Source organism: Aedes aegypti, chromosome 1, assembly GCF_002204515.2.
Source record: "Aedes aegypti strain LVP_AGWG chromosome 1, AaegL5.0 Primary Assembly, whole genome shotgun sequence".
Classification (NCBI taxonomy): Eukaryota; Metazoa; Arthropoda; class Insecta; order Diptera; family Culicidae; genus Aedes; species Aedes aegypti.
In genome coordinates, this window is record NC_035107.1 from 281,689,263 (window position 1) to 281,714,099 (window position 24,837).

Below are 24,837 nucleotides of genomic sequence, written 5' to 3' on the forward strand. Positions count from 1 at the left end.
TTGCAAAAATGGAAGATTTCACCTAATGCTTCCAAAACTCAACTAATAATATTCCCTTATAAATCAAAAGCTCTTTATTTGAAACCTTCAAGTAGACATGTTGTCACGCTGAGAGGGGTTCCAATAAATTGGTCAGATGAAGTTAAGTATCTAGGGCTCATGCTAGATAAGAATTTAACTTTCAAAAATCACATTGAGGGCATTCAAGCCAAAATGTAACAAATTTGTAAAATGTTTCTATTTACTTATTAATAGAAAATCAAAACTTTGTCTTAAGAACAAGCTTTTGATATTCAAATAAATTTTCAGGCCAGCCATGTTGTATGCTATACCAATATGGACTAGCTGTTGTAATACCAGGAAGAAAGCTCTGCAGAGAATTCAAAATAAAATTTTGAAAATGATTCTGAGGCTTCCTCTCTGGTATAGTACCAATGAGTTACATAGAATATCCAATGTTGAAACATTGGAACAAATGTCAAATAAAATAATTAATAATTTCAGGCAAAAATCGTTACAATCTTCTATTGCCACGATTAATGCGTTATATGTTTAGGTTAAGTTAGGTTAAGTGTATTAAAAACTTTTTTTTCTCTTATAAGCAGGTGAAATCAACTCACCTATAAAAAATCTGAACTGCTACGGCAAATGAAATGTAATATGTTGTTAACAAAATGTTAATAAAATCTTAGATTTGTGTTACCAAATTAGGATGATAGTGTTGCCTAATAACACAGAACACCTAGATATAAGAAATAATGAATGTAATGTTTGGAATGATACTAATAAAGAAATTAAAAAAAAAATGCTGGGAATGGTACTAGTAGTGGGCTTGAATTTCACGAAAATCACGTGGCTTTCCCAGTACAGTAGTTCAAAAATTTGAATCTCATCAAGTAGCCTATATTGGGTACCACGGTGCCCCGACAGACCGTTATTATGCAAAAAAATTGTCCATCAAATCTGAGCACAGGGCTCGATTCCTGGGGTCATTCTGCATCTCTGGACTAATTTTTAAAAATATCCCTAGGAGGAATTTGGAGAAATCTCGATTTGAAGTTTTCAACTAAAAATTGCAATATTATCCATATTAAAATTTTGCAAAAGCACTGAAAAAAAAAACTACAAAAACGCTCAAAAAGTTTGCCAAACTGTTCTCAACTAGTATAACATTGTTACAGTTGTTATAATTAGAAATATTTACAGCTTTTCCGGCATTCGCACTAAATGACCAGCTCACTGAAGTTTGCCTATTTTATTCGTATAGTTTTCGCTCCTGTTCTCAAATAAATGTGCCTAGAGAGCCAAGAATAAGCGTTTTATACACGGCAAATTGACAATGGTGTTTCATTTAGACAAGCTTGCATTAATCGTTGCTCTCTTTATATTATTATTAAAAAAACTGCTTTAGTTTTCCAAACACTTTTCAGTGTTGCACGATAAAGGATCGCGAGGTGTTTTGGCGAAGTTGTTAACGAAATAATGAATCTTTGAAGTCAGATAAGCCTTTATCAAGCAACAGTGTAGAAATGTCATCTCCATTTGCAAGTTGCGGGTCTCTAAGCTGGTTACGTAATCCATGAAAGGATATATTCGTAGCTAGAACACGTGTTCTTACTACACGGGAAACATTATTATCATACATCACAAATGTTGTATTGCTCTTCAACAACTTTAATTACATCTCCATCAATAAATGCCTCAGCACCAACACATCTGAACCTGTTTTTTTTCTCTATATGCGACCATATACGTTTGGGTAAAGTAAATGACATCACAAGCTTGTCTTCGTAGTCCATCTTTAAAATAGTGAAACCCTGCTTTACTGCACTGCGATCGATTCCAATAAAGTCATCGTCTGCTAAATCAAGGAGTATAAGCAGGGCAGACAATCGTCAGATTCGTCACCGACGAAATAAAAAAAAAATCGTCATCCAGTATAATAACTCTGGTAGGTTGTCATCTCGTCATCGACGAAAGAATGCCCGACAACTTCAACCCAAAATCGTCAACTAGCAAATCTCGCATAATTTGGGATAACGCCCTAAAAAACATTAGTAACCACGTGTGTAGATAGCCGTAGCAGTAAACGCGCAGCTATTCAGCTAGACCAAGCTGAGGGTCGTGGGTTCGAATCCCACCGGTCGAGGATCTTTTCGGGTTGGAAATTTTCTCGACTTCCCAGGGCATAAAGTATCTTCGTACCTGCCACACGATATACACATGCAAAAATGGTCATTGGCATAGTAAACTCTCAGTTAATAACTGTGGAAGTGCTCATAAGAACACTAAGCTGAGAAGCAGGCTTTGTCCCAGTGGGGACGTAACGCCAGGAAGAAGAAGAAAAACCACGTGTGTAGCTCGTTGTTTCTGGGCAAATGAATGTATAAACATATTAACCAATACCACTGGCAGGTAGATAATGATCATTTCTTCACCATAGAGTTGATAAAAAATGTGTCAATCTATTCAAATCCTCAGAAACAACAAACTGCCCACATGGCTACCAATGGTTTTTAAGGCGAGATCATAAGTTATGCGAGAAATGTTTCTTCATTACGCTTGCTACCCTTACATACATGAAGAAAGCGTTTATTGTATATTCGATTGCTACGCACCAAACAACGAATGCCATCACATAATTGCTTGTATTTGCAAGTGAACCCGCTCTTCTCATGACTCTACAATAGTTATGTTGGTGTGCGCGTGGATTTGACGATTTATAGATTATTTGTTTGATTCCAGACGCGTTTTGTTTTGTGTTTGTTTTATTTTTGCAAAAAATTCAAACTACTACCATAACGAAGGAATCGTATTTGTTCGTCATGACATCGAGCCTATGTGACTGGATCTCTGCGGCAAATTGTCATCCGACGCTGGTTGAGTAACGATGACAACGCTTCTTTTAGTTTCGTGGCCGACTTTTTCCATTTGATGGGGACGATTGTCTACCCTGAGTATAAGCGACAAAACGCAATATTGAACAGTAAATTCGGAAACTCATCTTTTTTCATTCCATGTAATTTTACAAAAAAGGCTCTTCGTCTACAATCCTTACACTTGATTGTATTTGTCAGCTTAAACAGCTTTAAGTCTCATTTTGAAGTCTTTGATACTACATGCAACAGCTATATTTTTGTTACTGAGCCGAACGCGACCTAGAAATCAATAAACAGATTGACGATAAATCCCAAAAATAAAACGAAGTGAATGGTAAAGTATATAGAGTGGAAGTCCTAGTGAAGTTGATACTTAAGTAGTACTTGATGAGGATTTGTTTGAAATTGTTAAAGACTTTGCTAATCTTCGAACACTTGTCACATATGTCAATCATGTTTCCCGCGTAGTTATAATCCTGTTGAGGCTGAGAATGTTGAACAAGATATTTTTTAGGTAAAGTGCTGAGGGCAATACTCGGTGGAAAACTAGACGTAAACATCAAGAGTAGTACCAGATGAACAAAGAAGAAAATTTTATTAAGCAAAATAAATACGGCAGACTTTGGTGGGCTGGTCACTTAGTGTGAAAGTCGGAAAATTAGCTGTTAATTAATAATATTCAGCATAGAATGTTTCTCGTTTATCGAACGTAACATCGATAGTATATTTAAATTTATTTCTATGATTTCATCATATTAAACGAAGCTTACTGGTTTACGCCATGTAAAAACATGCTTAAGCCACTCTGGTAAGTTAAGCTAGTAATAAATATTTGTAATTATAACAACGGTAACAGTTATATAGTAGTTGAGAACAGTTTGGCTAACTTTTTGAGCGTTTTCGTAGGTTTTTTCAATGTTATTGAATTTTTGTTTAATATGGATTATATTGAATTTTTAAGTCAAAAACTTCAAATCGAGATTTCTCGAGATTCCTCCTAAGGATTTTTTCAAAAATTGGCCCAGAGGTGCAGAATGACCTCAGGAATCGAGCCCTGTGCTCAGATTTAATGGACAATTTTTTTGCATAATAACGGTCTGTCGGGGCACCGTGGGTACATGAATTTTCTAAATCGTTAGTGTCATTGAAGGCTCTAAATGCGGAAAATGCAGCGGGAAATAGAACATTTTTCTACAGTAAATTGGGGTTGCCCTTAGCAACGGGTGTTTTGCAATTTTCAAGGCCCTTTGCCTACAGCAGTGATAGGCGTGAGTTTCTCTGGCTTCGCTGACAGCGACTGACTTTGTTTGGCTACTGTAGAATGAATTTCAGATTTTTCCCAACCCTGCCCATAATTGTCACAGCATCCCTCCTGTTCTTTGTTAATAGGGAGTATTTAAAAGCTACATGATCTGGATTCATCTTGGTAGGTAATGCGATTCATGTTGTCTCCGTTCAAAAAGTTTCCTATCAGCCTCCAAACACAATGTGAACCTACACTTTTAGTGTCAAATCGACCGAAGTTATTTTTGTAATGAAAAACAAATAGGTAATAGGTAGTTGGTGTGTAAAACATAACAAGAATTTATATCGACACCTCTAAATGAAGAACCATTTCCATGTTGAATAAATGTATAAAAGTAGTTCACCGTAATCACGATAAAAATGTGTTTCATAACATGATACATTCAAAATATAAGCATGAAACGAGCTCACCAAATGATCCATCTTGACTAAACAGTCAAGCGGTGAATAAATTTCTTCGGTGACGCGAGAACTTAATCTGTTGGGCTTGGGACACCAAGAAGCATTCTTCTCCAGTTTTCGCGAAATGAGAAATATTCAATAGCTCGAAAGTCTGTGATTCTGAAGTTCAAATAATGTAATTGACAACTACTTAAAATGAAGAAACTTATATTATTTTAGTTTATTTTGAGATGCATCGCTCCGTCCCGACTAATGAAGTGTGTGTTGCCTTAATCGGGAGCAAAACAGAAAATTCTATGTAGGTAATATAGAAATCATCATGTTATTTCGCAAAATCGTATCTGAACATCTGTCCTATGATTCTAAGGCTTGTTGAAGATTTTCAAATCTTCAAGCGATATGATCGGGCATTGAATTTATTTTTTTATCCCCCTGTTTAGTTATTCGAAATGTGTTGATTTCTCAGGATATGGACAAATAACATAGTTTCATCAGTTTTCGTAGTATTTCCCATTCAAAAGCTGTTAATCCCAGTAAAATTGACAAGGCACATTTTGCACCGACAGTGCATATTACTCCATGCGCCCCTATGTGCGGTGGGAGGATGACGAGCGGACGGTTTATGAAGTGTGGCCGATGTTGTTTTCTCACCGGGACACCGACCGCTTGTGAGAGTGACAATTTGTTACTTGTGGTATCGCGCTTAGCCTCTAGGTGTTGGCGCTACAAATCATCCGGTCACGGTTGAGCTCTCGTCGAATATGCTTCACCTGATGGTGGTGCCGGAATACTAGAGGCGTTAAATGTTTATAATTTCTATTTCATGGTCTTTGCACAGAATATCTCATCGAATTGTTTGAACAATTGTTTCCTTCTTTCTGGCGATGCGTATCCATTGTGGAAGATCACGCTTCTTAGCATAGTGAACTATGGGCACTCTCAAGTTATTGACTAAGCGATTTCTTGATCGATTGACCATTTATTCATACGCTTCTTACAAATTAAGATATTGACAACTTTATTTTGGCAGTACTTCGATGATATCTATCAGTGCACATAGTTAAAAAGCTATGCTTCAGTTGCTAACAAATAAGCTTACAAAACAGCAGGCCTTCTGATAACTGATGACTACCCACAAGCACCAATGTAAGATGGGTATTTCAGGAACGGAGGTGATTATGGAAATCTATGTCTGATGCCATCTTTGATTTCCAGAGGGCGACTTTAGGTTTGTAAAAATTACTTGAAACTCATGCAACATAGGTATTTTTGTAAAGGAACCGATGAGTAGATAACGTTTCCGGGTTTTACCCCAATCATACCACGGTCTTATTCCGACATAACGACATCCACCTGATAGTAAATGTATTTTCTCGCTAACCATCTGCGGCCTCTGGTGGAGAACCATCAACCCTCGGCCTGCCAACGACAGGATCCTGAACGTGGCATATCTTTCGGGGAACATTATGTATTTGCAAACAGCGATTACCGACCGCAGTTTGGTCGCTAATTGATACCGGAGAGCTCTGCGAAAAGCTGAGGGGGTGTAGGTAATTGGGAGGAGTTGCTGCAGGAGAAATTCGCGGTCGCCGATAAGAGGACACAATAATGTTCCTGAGTGGTGGTTGAGCTTGCGGTCGAAATAATGGCCCAATTAACCGGGCTAATGATTTACTGCGATGGACTTTCGACTCGGATCTCGGCGAGTGCTTCGGAAGGTTTGCGGGCAGGTGAGACAGAGTGGTTGTGGTTGGAATTGGTCAGGTTCAGCGGTATCCCCTGGCCGGCTGTGGGTTGTTTAATGACTGTGTATATCTGTTGTAATTGAGTGGTTTCCAGGAAGATTGAGGGAATCGTAAAACTTAAGCTGGTGGAGATTAGTGAAGGTTTATTGAGTTATGAGGTTATATTTTTTTTACATTTCTTTATTTATATCAATTCAAACATTTCATATCTTATACCTAGGTGTTCTTTGTTATTACCATTTCATTTGCTGTAGCAGTTCCAAATTTTAACAAGTGTTTATAGGACCGTAAAAAGCATGCTAGTAAACTTCACCTAAATAAGCTTAAAGTGACAAAATAATTTTGCAACGGTTGTTCCCTAAAATTCTTGATAGTTTAATTCACAAACAAGGATTTTTGACATCCCTGAGGTAACTCAGGTAAGTAACATGTAAAAGCATTGCTCCCAAAATGGTGCTTTGAGGAACACCAGCTTTTGAAGGAAGTCGTTCCGACTAGAGGTTTTGATAATAAATTTGAAGTGCACGATTTGACAAATAAATTGGAATTATTCGAAAAATGTATGCTGGAAAATTAAAGTTTGTTTTTATTAGATATGTAGCACTGAGAAGTACGGTTCTATGGCTTTACGTAGTCTCAGCTACTTTTTTATTAGTCGTTTGTCAGCAGTACGACTATGTGTACACGATATTAGTTACAGGTGTTTCTTTATAGCTTAGAATAACAATATGTTGTTAAACAAATAAATTTTGATTTCTGAAATCTAAAATTTTAATCTTAAATTTAATTTCATATTGAAAGTGTTTCTTTGGAAATATCTTATTGTATAGCTCTTTGGGAGCTTCCTCGACAGCATCGTTTCATAAATTTTCCAACTCTTCGTTCCGCTTGCCACCGTTACCAAGGGCATTGTTTGCGAGAAAAACAAAACTCTAGATTCATTTCTGCATGCTTTCCACTGCCCTTGGCTCAAATTCTTTATCGTTCACATAGCTGCTGAAATAATCCATCTCCTGCCGCAGCCGGTTTGCTTGCAATGGTTTACCTGAGCTCAGTTACTCAAATGCTCAGCAAGTTTCATCCAACTCCGCACCTTAAAAGAAAAGTAACTTCGAAAGGAGACGCACAGTGGGACGAAACTTGAAATGGTCGGTCAAAACTACTTAGAGGTAATGAATTAAATTGGAGTTCAGTAGTTTCTCGATTTTATCACTGTTCGTTTTTATATCGCTTCATTATGTCACTCTCGATTTAAGCACGGTTTTCTGTTCGATTTTATCACGGCACAATAATTGTATGAAGTTCAAATATTTTTTGCAATTTCTCATCGTTATAGGCTGTTTTTCATCACGTCAATCTGTCAAGGAACGCCCTACTTTCCTGCACTGAAGTATGCAATGTGGGAATAGTCATTACGCAACTGAAACCAGTGCTGTAATGATTCATTACGCAACGCTTCTCATTATGCAACTGTTTTGAGTTACGTAATGAATCATTACATAACAATTTTTCAGAAATAGTAAAATGATGATGAATGCATTCCGACATAATTTCTGATACCTTCAAGTGGTCTTCTACGAAGTTGCAAAAAATGTTGTACTTAGCTCGTTGCAGAACTCGATTTTTACAGCACTCGTCGTAATAATAAATTTACGACTCGTGCTGTAAAAATCATCATTCTGTAACTTGTTCCGTAAACTACTAGTACGCAACTCGTTGCAGAAATCGATTTTTACTGCACTCGTCGTTATTATCCAACTGTACAAGCTTCGTTGAACAAATATACGACTCGTGCTGTAAAGTTGGGTAAACTACTATTATGCAACAAGTTGTAGAATAAAGATTTTTCATGCATATGTCGTACAATAAGTAAAATCGTATTTTGCAATTTTATGAAACAGTAGCACTTTTATGATTATGGTTGCCAAGTATTTTTTTGACAAGCATTTTTCGGAGAATTCAATTAGGTGAAACGTCCTTCGTGGAAAGTAGCAAAACTTTCCGACAAATTTGTGTATTTTTGTAATATATAAGAAATTTCAGAATACACATGTGGTAACTAGAGTTGATACAGTGCTGTTCTGAATAATAGCAGCGCATGTCGATTTTCATACAAAATGCTCAACTTTGACGTGCTGTAGTTTTGTTCCCTTTCAAGCAATCGAGTTGAAATTTTCTCCACAGAACTACAAATATGCCCAATTTTGTGAACACCAAATTTCAAAATTTTCTAAGCCCCTGCCGGAAAGTGAGATACTAGGTGAAATTGTTCGAAAAAATAGCAGTTTTAAAAATTTGAATTTCGGCTTGACATTATAGTTTTAAATTGTATATCACTTACCATTGAAACAATCTCCTCCTACTTATCAAACCTACACCTAAACCGAAAATGTTTAAAATATTTGTAGAAGAAAAATTTTTAAATGAAAAACTGCTATTTTTTCGAAAAATTTCACATAGTGTCTCACTTTTCGGCAGGGACTCAGAAAAAACTGAAATTTTGTAGATACAAAATTGATCATATTTGTAGTTCTGTGGAGAAAATTTCAGCTCGATTGCTTGAAAGGGAACAAAACTACAGCATGTCAAAGTTGAGCATTTTGTATGAAAATCGACATGCGCTGCTATTATTCAGAACAGCACTGTATGTTAAAGAATCTATGTATGCGAAGGTAACATATTTTTACTTCATGTATTTATTTCAGTGTGTACGATATGTTCATTGGTGTACAATATATTTGACCTGGCATGAATCTTTTGAGTGTGGATCCGGACAATACAACACAGACAATCAAAAATCGCATAACAGCTTACAGTCGTTTGTTTGTTCAAATTACATCGGACCCGCACTACATAATGGATGAAATCATTTGATTGAGGTGCTATCTCGTATAAAACGCTTCTTTCTATGATCATTTCTACATTTCGCTATGTACTGTATATTCGGGCAAAGGAATACGGATCAATCCGTAGCAGCTATCGAATCAAGTTTGTTATCATGAATAAAGTCGCATAAGGTAACAGATTTGCTCGTAATACAGTCTCTACACTCGCATTGTATGTAATTTTTCATCAAATGAAATATGTACGTATATCGCCTTTACTTTTGTTCGTATAACGCCCTTTTCATGACATCTTATACGTTACACTTGGCAACATATAAGCATCACATCACTCAAATTGTGTTTTTGTTATGCGTACATTGTCTGACTATCCAAGTTTATTGATTACATTGTGAGTATAGAAACGATCAAAAACTACAAGACCGTTCAAAAGGGTGTACGGAATCAAATTGCACCTCTTTTAAATTGATGTAACTTTTTACCCGTTGGTTATTTTCAATTGAACTTTTGGATATAATTTGTTCAATGTGTATTAGTTCTCGCTGTGTAAGTTTCGCTAGCAGATGTCGTTGTGAAGATGGAGTCGGAAGAATAGCAGCGGCGCAAAGAAATTTTGCGCACTTGCTTCTAAAATCCAGATCTATCTCATCGTGACATCAGCAGATAGCTGAGAATGGAACATTCTACGGTGTATCGTATTTTAAATCGGTACCACGAACGTTTGACAATCGATCGGAGAGAAAAAAAAGTGGCGAAAAGGGTATCCGTATAGTGTTAAGGATCACAAACGGGTAGTTCAAGCTTTTATGAGGAATCCCAATAGTTCAGTTCGAGATGTGACGAGGAAACTGAAGTTATCCAATCAGATGTTGACGAAAGCACGTTATGGATGATGAGACGTATGTAAAAGCAGACTTCATTAGGGGAAGACGGGGTAAGAGCGCCCGCCGGGGTAAGACGGACCACCTTCAGTTTGGCATGAAAACGGCGATTTTCTTGAAAGTTCACCAAACACTTTGCATAAACACAAGGTTTTTACATTTCAAAGCATTCAGGGTAATACCAACATTATTTTTTTCATAACAAATGTCAAAAACAAAGTTTTTGCTTGTAGATACTGAATTTGATATAATTTTAACAGATGCTCACTTAAGGGTTTTGGAAGGGATTTTTTTGTCAAAACATCACAAATTACCCGTCCATGCTTTAACAATATGCTTCAGTGAAAAATGAATTGTAAATTTTTAGCTTTGAAATAAGGCTCTACTCGTGAAAATTGCGCAAGCGGGGTAAAACTGACCACTATTGATGGGGTAAGACCGCCACCCCTAATTTATACCAAATATAATGTCTAAACCATTTTAAAAGTTGTAACTACGTTGTACATTACAATTCAAGTTAAATAAAATCAATTTTGTTAAAAATACAAACTAAATTCGCATATTTTTGAAAAATATGGGTGTCTTAAGGTAATGATAAGTATATATCTAAGTTTTTTGAATTAATCAACTCTAAAAATGATTCAATATCCACTTTAATCAATGTAAAATTCATAGAACAATATACTTTTTAAAATAACAGGGAACTGATATAAATTTTTGCAAATTTGTGAACGAAAATCGAGGTGGTCGCTTTTACCCCGTGGGTGGGCGGTTTTACCCCGTCGCTAAAAATAATCGTGATAAGAAATCACTTTTTCAAGCTTCAATAAATAAATAAATTTTTACAATTACAAAGCCTGTGATATTTTTTGATCATGACCAAGGCTTCAAAAAAAAAAGACATGCTGCGTCGAAAAAGGATTCATTGATTCTTGATTTTGACATGTGAATTAAATTGCTTAGGCGGGCGGTCTTACCCCGTCTTCCCCTACGCATTTGTCAATTCTCACCCCTCATTCCTCAATTCTCCTTCTTCATTCTTCTTCTTCTTTTTGGAATTAACGTCTTTACTGGGATACCTTATTCATTCCTTACTCTTCATTTCTCATTCCTCAATCCTCATTTTTCAGTTATAAATCCTTTCTTCTCGTTACTCATTCTCCTTCTTCACTCCTTATCATTTATTCATCACTCCACACTTTTCATTCCTCAATCCTCATTCCTCACTACATATTTCTCACTCCTCATTCTTCACTCCTCAATCTTCATTCTCCTTGCCCCACTCCTAATTTCTCAATCTTCAATCCTCATTTCTCTCTCATTTTTTTCCGTCTTACTCTTCACTCCTCACTCCTGATTCCTCACTCATCACTCCTCATTCTCATTATCAATCAATCCTCACTCATCACTCTTCACTCATCTTGTTCACTCCTAATTCCTTACTATCAATTACTCAGACCTCATTCCTCACTTCTGACTTCTCGTTCTTCACTCCTCATCCTCATTCCTCACTCCTCATTTGACACTCCTTATTTCCTCTTCCTCACTGCTCATTCGTCATACCACTCTTCTCACTTTTCACTCCTCATTTCCCAATCCTTACATCCCATATCGTATTCCCCACTTCTCAGTTACGATTCTACCCCATTACCTCGAATGCCATTTCCCCGAATGCCATTACCCCGAATTCCACTACCCCGAATGTCGTTAACCCGAACGCTACTACCCCGAATGCTATTTCCCCGAATTTACAATTATCTTGACATGATATTATTGATGACATTTCCTCAAGATATTGTAATTCGGGGTGATGGGTCGTTCGGAATTTTGAAATTCGGGGTAATGGCGTTCGGGTTAATGACATTCGGGGCAATGGTATTCGGGGTAATGGGGTAGAATCCCCAGTTACAGTAGATTATGTACACGTAGTCCACCAAACACATCGTTCTTTTAGAGGTGTCCGGCCATTTGGCCGAACGAGTCGTTTGGCCGAATGCCATTTGGCCGAATTACGAACAAAAAAAATATCAACTTACTTCAACACTTATGTGTAAGATTCTTAGGTGTTACCCAATAATTGATCAGCTAATTAATTGACTTTAATGATGTTTGTCACTAAGAGAATGATGAAATTGACCCGTTCATTTAGGACTGAGTTGTGAACTCCACTCAATGCATCAAGACTCAAAGCTCATGGTTGTTTTATCTGGGGCTACCAGCGGTATGATAGGGTTCCAGTTTTTCAATGATTTCATTAGAAGTTTTAACTTTTTTTAAGCATAGGCTTTTCTTTCGAGTTATACTGGTTTCGTTACTATTGGCAATAATTCAGCTTATATTGGGAATTTCACCTTCTTTAAATCATCGGCAGTTCTTTGTAGTAATACTAACATAAAAATTGTTTGCATCGCACTTGCTTAAATTTTAATAAGAGATTTTTCCTTTCTTTTGATCATAGGCTGTTCTTTCTGATTCTCCTCCAATATTAGGATTGCAACGTGTGAACAGAGCTCTGCGCTTTTGCTTGCGTATAGCAGGAAACCGATTGACTCGGTGAACAATCATGTGGAAAAAACTCACAGTTTCTCCGTAGCGATAAGAAGAAGCCAAAATTTGCGGTTACTAGAATTATGAAATGATTTACTTAATATTATTCGAGGCATCGAAGCAATCCAGTCCTGCAGCAGGGCTAATATGTCGTGAACCGTTTTAGTTACTGACAAAAGCCGACAACAAACACAATGCAAAAACTTTTGCTGGCAGCTATTACCGCTAGCAGAAAAGTGAATATTTTCCTACATTTTGGATGTTCTTCTTTCAGCACTGACTGTTTGTTGAACTAACATCAAAGTGCCAATTATGTGTATAGTAATGATGATTTACCTTCTTTAACAATAAGTTGAATAAGTTCTTTTAAATTCAGCTTCGAAATTCACTACAATAACATGCTAACTGTAATTCCCTATTATTTCCTATTTCGGCCAAACGGCATTCGGCCAAATGGCATTCGGCCAAATGACCCTTTCGGCCAAATGGCGTTCGGCCAAACGGCATTCGGCCAAATTACTCGGAACCCTTTTAGAGGCTGCAATAATGTTTTTCATTATTATGTATATTGAACAAAAGCTGGAAAGTGTTGAAAGTTCAAAAATTGTAAGGAATTGAACTTTTAAATCATTTTTCCCAAAATATGAAAATGTCGCTTGGTCTACTCTGACTTAACGCCAACCACATCATGTGGCACTGTGAGCATGTAAACGGTACAAAAAAAATATTTTCAAGGTACAACAAGGGGCCTTCCTTAGTCGAGTGGTTAGAGTCTGCGGGGACAAAGCAAAGCCATGCTGAAGGTGTCTGGGTTCGATTCTCGGTCAGTCCAGGATCTTTTCGTAATGGAAATTTACTTGACTTCCCTGGGCATAGAGTATCATTGTACCTGCCACACGATAAACGAATGCGAAAATGGCAACTTTGGCATAGAAAACTCTCAGTTAATAACTGTGGAAGTGCTCATAAGAACACTAAGCTGACAAACAGGCTCTGTCCCAGTGAGGACGTAATGCCAAAAAAAGAGAAGAAGTACAACAAGTTAAACATCAAAATTCAACGGTGAAAACGAGATAAAAAGTATGAAGTATGTTCAGTAAAGTTGTTAAAAATAAAAAGATATTTAATTTTGCGAAGGTATTATTTTGAATGCTCCTGATTATTATTTTTTCACATATTGCTCATTCTAACTCAGAATGGTATTTGTTTAAAATTTCTCGCTAAAATGCCGTAAAGAGTTTTAGTTTTGTCCCTTTTTGAGGGCTCAAATGGCTCTTTGAAAATTTGACCGTCTGTTTTTCAAGTTTTGTCCCTCTGTGAGACGCCCGGTAGAAAGCTCCTCTCTTTGCAACGCTTCCGCGGCGCCGCATGGCTATGCTTTTCCTTTCAAGTTTTCTTTTTCCAATCTACCACCGGAAGGAGGACTCCTCGAGTGGGAGTCCGCCTTTGTTGTTTCCTGGCTGATGTGAACAAGTTCCTCCTGGTAGACACTGCGCAAAGTGCACTGCATACCAGCAACGGCAAACAGAGAAAGTTTTTATACTCTCGATTATTAATTTTTATAATCACTTGGAAGCTGTTCGCACTGTTGAGATGATAAAGGGGGAAAACAGTGAGCCAGCTCCGAAGGATAAACTGGGTTCGATAAGTGGTCGAGAGAATCCTACGCTGAATACCGGTCGGTGAGTAATCGGCAAAACTTTCCGGTAAATTAAAAGAGGCGTTCAGTATCGGAAGAGTAGATTTAGGTCCAGCAATCAATAGGGATTGAGGTTCAGCAGAAAGGAGGACAATTTTTCTGCCTTTTCTTCTGGGTGAGAAGTTATCCGTGCTGATCTGGTGATGTTGAGTGCCGGCCGGCCGATGGAAGCAATTTTAATTAAATCGACTCCCGGTCGAAGTTTGTTCAGGACTTGACTCTTTTTTTTTTCGAGCCAAGCTTCTCACTTATCATCAAACAGGTGAACCGTGAAGAGGGAAAAAATGAGCAACTAAAACAATTGAACAGCGAGAGAAAACTTCAAACTGTTGTTTGTTCCGTTTCAATGGGATACATTTTATCTGCAGACGATTAAGTTGGGAAAGGGAAGGTGTGTGACAAAAAAGATCATCTGGAGAGATGCTACCGTACATTCAAGGCAAACACTGTCGTCAACCGTTCATGGAAACTGAGTCTATCGAAACCGAGTCGATTGGAGGCAGCCGTTATTTTCTGACCCCCCTGAAATGTATAAAGTTATGACAAATATGAGTGCCAAAAACTTTTCGGGGAAGTGGGCTATTCGGGGAAACGGGATATTCGAGGAACTGGCATTCGGGGAACTGGCGTTCGGAGAAACGACATTCGGAGAACCGATATTCGGGGAAAAGTAGCACAACCGCGGAATTCGAGGTCTTGGTGTTGAACGAAATCTGGAATCTGGTCGACCTGCCGAGCGGGAAGAAACCCTTACAATGCAAGTGGGTCTACAAGGTGAAGACGAACCTGGAAGGAACTGTGGAGCGATACAAAGTCAGTGACGGTGACTATAATGTAACATTTTTGCCTGTAGTTCGTTACGCTACTATCCGGTTTCTGATGTCTGATGGCTGCTAAGATGAGCCTCAAAATCCATCAACTTGATGCGGTGATGGCGTTCTTTTAAGGAGATCTAGGTGATTAAGCCCTTTACATGGTACAGCCGGAAGGAATCGTCGATCCAAATTCACTCAGGAAAGTTTGCCGGTTGCGAAAAGCACTCCTTGGCCTCAACCAGCGTTGGGTGGATAGGCTGAAGAAGGAACTGATGGTCAAATTCCAAATGAAGATATGGCCAGCAACATTCCTGGAATGCGAGTGACCAGAGACGACAACCGAGATGTTCGATAAAGGGAGCTACATCAACGATTTGCTGCAGCAATTCAATGTTGCCAATTGCAATGTCGTGGCGATTCCTGCTGAGCCAAACCAGAAGCCAACGAAGGAGATGTGTCCGAACACCGATGAGCAGCGAATGCTGATGGAAAGCGTGCCATACCGAGAGCTGGTGGGAAGTCTGCAGTACTTGGTGCAGTCGACTAGACCGGGCATAAGTTTCGCGGTCAATAAGCATTCGTCGGCTACATTGACGCAGACTGGGGAAAGGATCCCGATATTCATCGTTTGATCACCGGCTACGTTTTCAAGCAAGCAGGTGGTGCGATTTCGTGGAGTTGTTGAAAGCAAGCCACAGTTGCTTTGTTCACAATGGAGGCGGAGTATACAAGGTCCGGCAATTGAACTGCTACATTACTTCAATTGTCATTATGACGTTGCCCACAGAACTGACTTGGCCAACCCCTCGTCACTTTGTTTACATTGTGTCTTGGCTATCAATGGATATACGTGTCACTTTTGTTATCAAGTGTTATCTGAAAAAAAAAATGGACCTTGAAGAGAAGCGAAGTGCTGTGATTGCTTTGTTCCGAGCTGGAAAGCGTCAGAAGGACATCGTTCGTGAGCTGTCCGATTTATGTGTTTGAAGAAGTTTTGTGAACCGCACAGTTAAACGATACCTCGAGACCGAAAGTACCATAAAACGGTATGGTGGGGAACGTCGAGCTACTGTGGTCACACCTGACATGGTGAAGATTGTCAAGAAACGCCTTGAAAGAAATCCTCGACGCAGTGCAACGAAATTGGCGAAGGATCTCAACATATCGGATCGAAGTATCCGTCGGATCCTGAAAGATAAACTTCAGACCAAGCCCTACAAGATCCAGAAGATTCAAGACCTTTCAGTAAAGCAGAAACAGGAACGGGTAAAAAGAGCAAAGTCACTGCTGAAGAAGGCCGCGGAAGGAGAGTTCGAGAATATCTTGTTTACTGACGAGAAACTCTTCACCGTGCAGCAGTTTGTGAATAAGCAGAACCATAGAGTATGGTTGCCTAAAAGATCACGAACCCGTGCCGACGTGCTGACGGCTACCAGGCGACAGAAACCAGCATCGGTGATGGTTTGGGCTGGAATCACCCGAGATGGCCGGACTCCGCTGGTTTTTGTCTCTGAAGGAGTTAAGATCAACCAAAATACGTATCGGGAACTAGTTCTACAGAACGTCGTCGATCCGTGGGCACGTCGCCATTTTGGTTCTAGGGATTGGGGTTTCCAACAGGACTCGGCACCGGCTCACAAAGCGAAGAAAACACAGCACTGGATTATGGAACATTTTCCAGGGTTCATCTCTAGCTCTGAGTGGCCGGCGAATTCGCCGGACCTAAACCCTATGGACTTCGCTGTCTGGTGTATGCTGGAGGCCGAAGTCTGCTCTTAAAAACATGAAAGTGTGGAAGCCCTTAAGCGACATCTGGCGGCAGCGTGAGATAAAATACCTCAAGAGTACCTGCGGGCCTCGTACGATGCATTCCTTGATCGTCTGCGGCGAGTGGTTAAACTCGAGGGCGAACAAGTTGAATTCGACCAGTGAATTATTAAAAAGTTATTTGTTTTCTGATAAAATTGAATGAATTTGAAATTAAATGTTTTTGTTTTGATCAGTTTATCTGTTTGTTTCAATGTGTCACTTCAATTGCCGGACCCTGTATGGCTATTTCGGCGCTGACCCAAGAAACCCTGTGGTAGCGTGGCCTACGTGAAGAGCTCCAAGGTAAATCCGAAGCTGTTCAAATCCGTTGCGATAATCTCGGCGCTGTGCATTTGGTGAAGAAGGAAGTCGGATATTCACCCCGCAGTAAGCATGTTGATACTCGACACCATTTCGTGCGAGAGAAATTGGCGCAGATCATCATCGAACATGTGCACCATGAACAGGTGAGCAAATCGCGGATGCTCTCAACAGACGATTCAAGTAGTGAAGCTTGAAGGAGTGATGAAGACTCTTGGAATTCTCTAATTCAAGATTAAGGGGATCATTAGAAAATAGGTAATCATTGAGTTATAGATCGCATTAGTACCGTTTTGACTTAAGGCCAATAGTGACTTCAGATGCATCTGACTGGCATAAATTGGCTGATATTTGTGTAAATTTTTATTTCTTCGCAAAGCCGAATTCTTAGCTGTTGGGCGTACCAATAATAATGTTGATTAAATTAGTTTTAGTATTGTTTTTACGTAAAAGTATGAAACAACATTTTGATTCAAATGCCGAACACTGTGTTTATTCTGTCTCATATTCCGAACACCTTGATTCAAGTTCCGAAAAGCACGAATAAATCATATTCAAAAGAATTATTTCGCAAATAAATTGATCTGAGCTTGTTCTACTAGTCTCATACGAGAGAACCATCACTACTCACGCGGTATAAATTAGATTGAAGACGTTAAAACTGTATTGCAATTGACTGCCATTTCCTTGTTATTTGGTGACATATTTCAGCGAAACATTTCAACCAAATCGCCATACAAAAACCGAGTGTTCGGAATATGAGTCTGTTCGGAATTTGAAACAAAACGGTAGTAAGCCAAAAATTATTTTCAAATAAAGAATGTTCATTATTTGCCCGAACCTCACCTTACGTACCGTTTTGATTCATATTACGGCCAGCTTAAAATTCCGGACACTCTACTTTGTGTGAGAAACATTTCACACGAAATGTTTCAATTTCTGCCGATCGAAAGTTCATACTTTTGAGGCTCCTTTTAATAAGCTTTATCCATAAATATCTATGCAAATTTATAATGTCCAACTGCCTAAGACGTCATTTTAGTGGTTTAACGATTTCCCTTGATGATTTGACATTTCTATCAATGATTTCCATGAGCTGTCCGGAATTCGAATCAAAGTGTCCGGAATATGAGGCAAAAGCGAAGGAGCGTCCGGAATAAGAATCATCAAAAAGCCACACATTTCGATTTATTTAAAATTATTCAAGTTGCGGAAGCGTATTCTTCACCCACCATTCGAAAGTTAAGGGTTTCCGAAGCTCGATAAAGTTGAGGAAGCATACAGAATGTTTTATTTTGTATGCCCTATGCTGAGTTATACTTCCCTGAGGCCTTAAGTGTCCGTAATATGTATCAAAACGGTACTTTATCAGATGCCATTCACCAGCTCAAGAACAATGAAGCTACTGGTAGCGGAATTTGGGGCAAGTGTGCAACCTTAAGAAAATTGATCTCTAACTTTGCATAAAGCCTATAAAATCCACTTATTTAGCCTCATGATGTTAGTTTCACATCTTTTCATAACCACTGTACCATTCAAAAAGAAAATAACTTCAAAAAGTATTAGTTTTTGAGCTTCTCAAATACCATCCAAAATAACCTATTTTTCGACACTATGGGGCAAGTGTGCCACCCATATGGGGCAAGACGGCCACCGAATGAACATCGCATGTAATTCTACTTGTATTTTTTTTTTCTTTATTTCCTAATAATATTACTTACAAAGCATACGCTAATCGATAATTTAAAAAAATAATTTAAGTTTACCGTAACAAGGGGATGATTTATAACAAGGTTCAAAACATGCCTAGCTCTCTATTACTCAATTCGAATAACTTAAATGGTTGTTTTTGTCTCCATTCAATAGAATGTATGTATTACCCTTATATTACGGCGAATATGTATAATACTACACTAGATCAGCACTATATAACGGTAAAATATTGATGTAGATATGTAAAACGGTACTTAATAAGCCGAAAAACAAGTTATTTTTGAATATTTAGAGAAAACAATCACTTTAGGGGCAAAAATGTCAGTTATTCTCCTACTATTTTTTTTTCGTGCTCTCGTTTCCGCGATGTTGCCGGTGAATTGGCTGGTGCTACGCCATCCGGATCACAATTCGGAAGTGAAAATTGGGAAAACTTCAATATTAAACAATGAATAAACTTTTCAGACGCGTTTAGTGTAATATTCTTTGGCTGGTTCTAATTGATTTTGATGAGATTTGTGCGCCCACGTGATTTTTTTTTCTTGAGGCTGCGCTTGTTTTCCGGCCGACGCTACTACGACACCCGGACGAATGGTTCCGAGAGTATAAGAAAAATGTGTTTATGAATATGCTAAATGGTTACGTTACATAAAAGATTTTAAAGTAAGAATTAGAAATAATAGTGATAAAACATGCACGCAATGTGGTCTAGCAATGACAAATGGCACAAATGGTATGCGTCACATGGAGAAGCAATTGAATGCCACCCAGATGAGAAGAATAAGAAGAAGGGAATCGATTGCTGATTGGATTAGATAACAACGCCGCCTTAGATGGATTTTGGTGAGATTGTTCTGATTACATATTTATTTGTACCTAAACATTAAATACGCGCCAGTTTCAAAGTAAAAATCTTTGAAACAGGAAGTGTGTTTGTATTATCATTATCCATTTGATAACGGTAATGCATACATGCGGGACTTGTTGTTAGTGAAAGTGACTTCTGAATGGACGTGTCTCTCCAGCCATTCTGAAATGGGTCACCGGATCTGCAATAGTGCTATCACCTTCTAACTCCCGGACTGAAGCTTTTTGCAAAAATGTACTACATTTTTGCAGAAAACTTTTTTCCATAATACCACTGCCGGACAGTGGGGGTTAGATGGATCACACACACACACACAAATGTCAGTTATTCTCCTACTATACTTCAGAAACCACTACTGGTGCCTCATTTTGGTTTATTATTATGATTTTAATGATGATGCTTACATTTTTATGAATTTAACTCCAACAATTTTCGTTTACCAAATAGGTGGCACACTTGCCCCAATAAGTATAGATTTCAACCAAACTGGATTTCGTATGTAGAACTAAATACTTTTATCGTTCAAATGCCACAATAACTTACACATTTGAATAGTTTCACGATCTACAGTACATAAAAAAAATCTGTTAATAATTTACCTTTTAGAATGCTATTTAGAAACAACGAAATCTTATAAAAATCCATTCAAATTTGGTTGTTTTTGCAAAAGTCGATGTAAATACGTGAAAAATAAAGCAACTTTCATCATATTTTGATAATTGTATTGTGAACTATAAGGGAACATATTGCTAAGCTCAAATAGAAAATACATATTGTAGTTTTTATAAAAAGCAGGGGTGGCACACTTGCCCCTATGGCACACTTGCCCCAAAGTCCGCTAAGGATGGTATCGGAGCTGAACTCATAAAAATGTGCTTGGAGAGGCTGGCGATTTGTCTGCACCGGGTGATAGGCACAATCTGAGAAATAGTGCAGGTATCGGAGGAGTGGAAGGAAGGGTCCATCTACAAGAAAGGCGACATGTTAGATTGTGAGAACTTCCGAGCGATCACAATCCTAAATCCGGCCTACAAAGTCTTATTTCAGATCATCTTCCATCGTCTGTCACCTGTGTTAAATGAGTTATCAAGCCGGTAACGGATTTATACTGTACGACAAATCCTCGAAAAATTTCACGAATACCAGGTCCCAACGCATCACCTTTTTATCGGTCTCAAGGCGGCATACGATAGTATCGACCGCGTAGAGCTATGGAAAATCATGGACGAGAACAGCTTTCCCGGGAAGCTCATAAGACTGATAAGATAAACGATGGAAGGTGTGCACATTTGTGTGAAGGTTGCAGGCGAACATTCCAGTTCGTTAGAATCTCGCCGAGGACTAGGGCAAAGACATTCATGCCTGTCGATTTGAAGCAACTCTGAAGAAGAACTTCAAGATCACAACGCTTGGAGACGTAAGCCACTATCTCGGTATTCGGGGTCGATGAAGGCATTATGAACAAGCAAACGCAAAACCTGGGAGGGAGAAACCGATACAAAATGTATGTACGTCATAGTGAGCCGAGATTCTGCTGTCACGAACAGTCACTGTGAACCCAGATCTCAAAGAATCAGCCTCCTGACACCGCCCATACTAGCTCATTGGAAAATAACGAGCAAACATCTTTGGTTCCCACTGGTAAGTGGTTCCCACTGACAACTCAATGTTTGTAAACAAATAGTCGTTTAAGGACTAAACGGTAAACACACGGCTCGATATGGACCGATGCACGAGTTCACTATGGATCAATGCACAAGTTCATTATTTGACGTTTGAGCGGTGCCGTGTTATTTATGTGACCATGGCAACGAGTGAATACGGCTTCGCTCAAACGTCAAATAATGAACTCGTGCACTGATCCATTTGACTTTTGAGCTGTGCCGTGTTATTTACGTGACCAAGGCAAAGAGTGAATTCGGCACCGCTAAAACGTCAAAAAGTGAACTCGTGCACTGGTCCATTGCTAACAGCGCGTCCATCCTGGGGTGCAAGGTCAGTCATTCTACCCAAGCTGATGGGGCTCTGTACAAAAATCATTCCTTCTCTTTCACTCTTCCATGAAATTAGTAAACAACAAGGCCAGTAAATCCCATACTAAATCAAAACAGTGCAGAGGAGGAGGCTAAACGGACATTGCGGTACCTAAAATTACTGCAGATTTGAAGCTGGAACTTGGACGATCCGGAGAATTTTACGCAACCGTCGACGCGGACTGGGCTGAAGACTACCAAGACTGGAAATCAAATTCAGGGTTCATCATTCACCTAGGTGGACCGATTTCCTGGGCTGCTCGGAGACAACAGTGCGTAACCCTTTCGTGCACCGAGGTGGAATACGTGGCGTTAGCCGAGGCCTGTCAGGAGATTTTTTTATTGGTGGGCGGACCAACCACAGTGCTCGAGGACACCAGAGCTGCATAACGATGCTGCGAGCCGAAGGAGGTAGTCTTTTTCTTCTTCTTATTGACATTACGTCCTCACTGGGACAGAGCCTACTTCTTAGCTTGTTGTTCAACGAGCACTTCCACAGTTTTTAACTGAGAGCTTTCTTTGCCAAAGTTGTCATTTTCGCATTAGTATATCGTGTGGTAGGTACGATTATACGTTATGCCCAGGCCAAGGAAAATTTCATTACGAAAAGATCCTGGACCGACCAGGAATCGAACCCAGCATGGTTTTTTTTTCTATCTTCATTAACGAGATTTTTAGCCCTGGGCTAGTTCATCTCGGGACCCTTCCGAAGGAAGTCGTCACTGATTTTTTTTAGTGGCTATCTCGGGGACGGGATTCGATTCCAGGTCCTCGGCGTGAGAGGCGTGTGTTCTAACCACTACACCAGGTCCGTCCCCTTCAGCATGGTTTTACTTTGTAGCCTCTAGCCTTAGGAAGGCAACTGGCCTTATCATCCTGAAATATTTTATGTGTGGATGGAGTATTCATAATTTCATGAGTCCTATGAATCATTAATAAAATTGCTAGAGCCAAATCTTGTCTGGGGCTCAGTAGTGTACTCAAGTATGCTTGAATCCCAATTCGTTCAACTTGGTTTCACCGAAGCCCATTCAGCCATTCTCATGGCTCAACTTGATTTATATGACCACCCCCCACCCATTAGTCATTGCTAATAACCGCAATTATTTCGTTTTTTCTTCTTTCTCTCTCCCAGGTAAGACGGAACTCGATTGGATTCGAGTGAACAACCCTTCACCGTGATTGATTGCTATTTACCTATAGTCACCAGGCCCCGGTGCCTGCGACTGGGCCTGACTGAACATAACGATGATAACGACTCTGCACATGTTGCTGGTCCCATGATTCCCTGGAGTGGAGTTGCACTCAAACAAGGTAGGCCAACCAACGACAGACACCTAATCCGTGGACTGACTACAGCATTGTGCAACACATTTGCGACAGTTTTGATTTTCCATACAAAATTGTCGACTTAAGGTGGGTAGATCTGATTTGAATGAAGTTTGCACAGTTCTTCAGACATAACTTGAATTTCTATATACAAAATAATAGTAATAAAAGTCGATTTTCATACAAAATGCTTAACATGGCATACTATAACTTTGTTTCCCTATGAGCAATCGGTATGAAGTTTTGAAAACGAACTACATACAGTTGTGTTCAGAATAATAGTAGTGAAGGCCGATTTTCATACAAAATGCTCAACTTTGGCATGCTGTAACTTTGTTTCCATTTGAGCAATCGGCATGAAATTTTTGCTGTGAACTACAAATATACTCAATTTTATTATCACAAGATTTGAAAATTTTCACACTACCGGCTGAAAAGTTAAGCACCAGGTGAAATCGCTCAAAATAATAGTAGTTTTAATAATTTAAATATCTGCTGTATTTTGAGTTTTTGAATTTTTCTTTCTTCATTGTTTCAACCATTTTCACCCAAGCTATAAATGTATAAACAAGCCATTTTTTTAAAAACAGAACAGCTACCGGAGGAGTGGAAGGAAGGGGTAATCTGCCCCATCTACAAGAAAGGCGACAAGTTAGACTGTGAGAACTTTCGAGCGATCACCATTCTAAATGCGGCCTACAAAGTATTATCCCAGATCATCTTCCGTCGTTTGTCACCCGTAGTAAACGAGTTCGTGGGAAGTTATCAAGCCGGCTTCGTTGACGGCCGATCGACAACGGACCAGATCTTTACTGTACGGCAAATCCTCCAAAAATGTCGTGAATACCAGGTCCCAACGCTTCACCTTTTCATCGATTTCAAGGCGGCATACGACAGTATCGACCGCGTAGAGCTATGGAAAATCATGGACGAGAACAGCTTTCCCGGGAAGCTCACGAGACTGATAAGAGCGACGATGGAAGGTGTGCAAAATTGTGTGAAGGTTTCAGGCGAACACTCCAGTTCGTTTGGATCCCACCGGGGACTACGACAAGGTGATGGACTTTCGTGCCTGTTGTTCAATATTGCGCTAGAAGGTGTTATGCGGAGAGCCGGGCTTAACAGCCGGGGTACGATTTTTACGAGATCCAGTCAATTTGTTTGCTTCGCGGATGATATGGACATCGTCGGCCGAACATTTGAAAAGGTGGCAGACCTGTACACCCGCCTGAAACGCGAGGCAGCAAAAGTTGGACTGGTGGTGAATGCGGCCAAGACAAAGTACATGATAGACGGGGATACGTTCGAGGTGGTCGACGAGTTCGTCTACCTTGGATCCTTGCTGACGGCTGACAATAACGTTAGCCGTGAAATACGGAGGCGCATTATCAGTGGAAGTCGGGCCTACTATGGCCTCCAGAAGAAGCTGCGATCAAAAAAGATTCACGCCCGCACCAAATGTACCATGTACAAAACGCTCATAAGGCCGGTAGTCCTCTACGGGCATGAAACGTGGACGATGCTCGAGGAGGACCTGCAAGCACTTGGAGTCTTCGAACGTCGGGTGCTTAGGACGATCTTCGGCGGTGTGCAGGAGAACGGTGTGTGGCGGCGAAGGATGAACCACGAGCTCGCCCAACTCTACGGC

At 39.5% G+C, this 24,837-nt stretch overlaps 2 protein-coding genes across 2 annotated transcripts in view; both read left to right on the forward strand.

Moving 5' to 3' along the window:
- LOC5575465 (5-hydroxytryptamine receptor 1) overlaps positions 1-24,837 on the forward strand; it is a 324,994-nt gene that overhangs the window by 129,761 nt on the left and 170,396 nt on the right. The gene's annotated exons all lie outside the window — the stretch shown is intronic.
- Positions 16,203-17,285, forward strand: LOC110674337. The gene is made up of 2 exons (XM_021838633.1): positions 16,203-16,690; positions 17,204-17,285. The coding sequence occupies exons 1-2, from the start codon at positions 16,203-16,205 to the stop codon at positions 17,283-17,285; spliced, it is 570 nt and encodes a 189-aa protein (XP_021694325.1).

Excerpts from the sequence above, each read along its gene's own strand:
- LOC110674337 (XM_021838633.1), top strand. The coding sequence starts at position 16,203 with ATGGTGAAGATTGTCAAGAAACGCCTTGAAAGAAATCCTCGACGCAGT. Across the intron at positions 16,691-17,203 it reads CTACAGAACGTCGTCGATCC|CGTGGCCTACGTGAAGAGCT; the intron begins GTGGGCACGTCG and ends ACCCTGTGGTAG.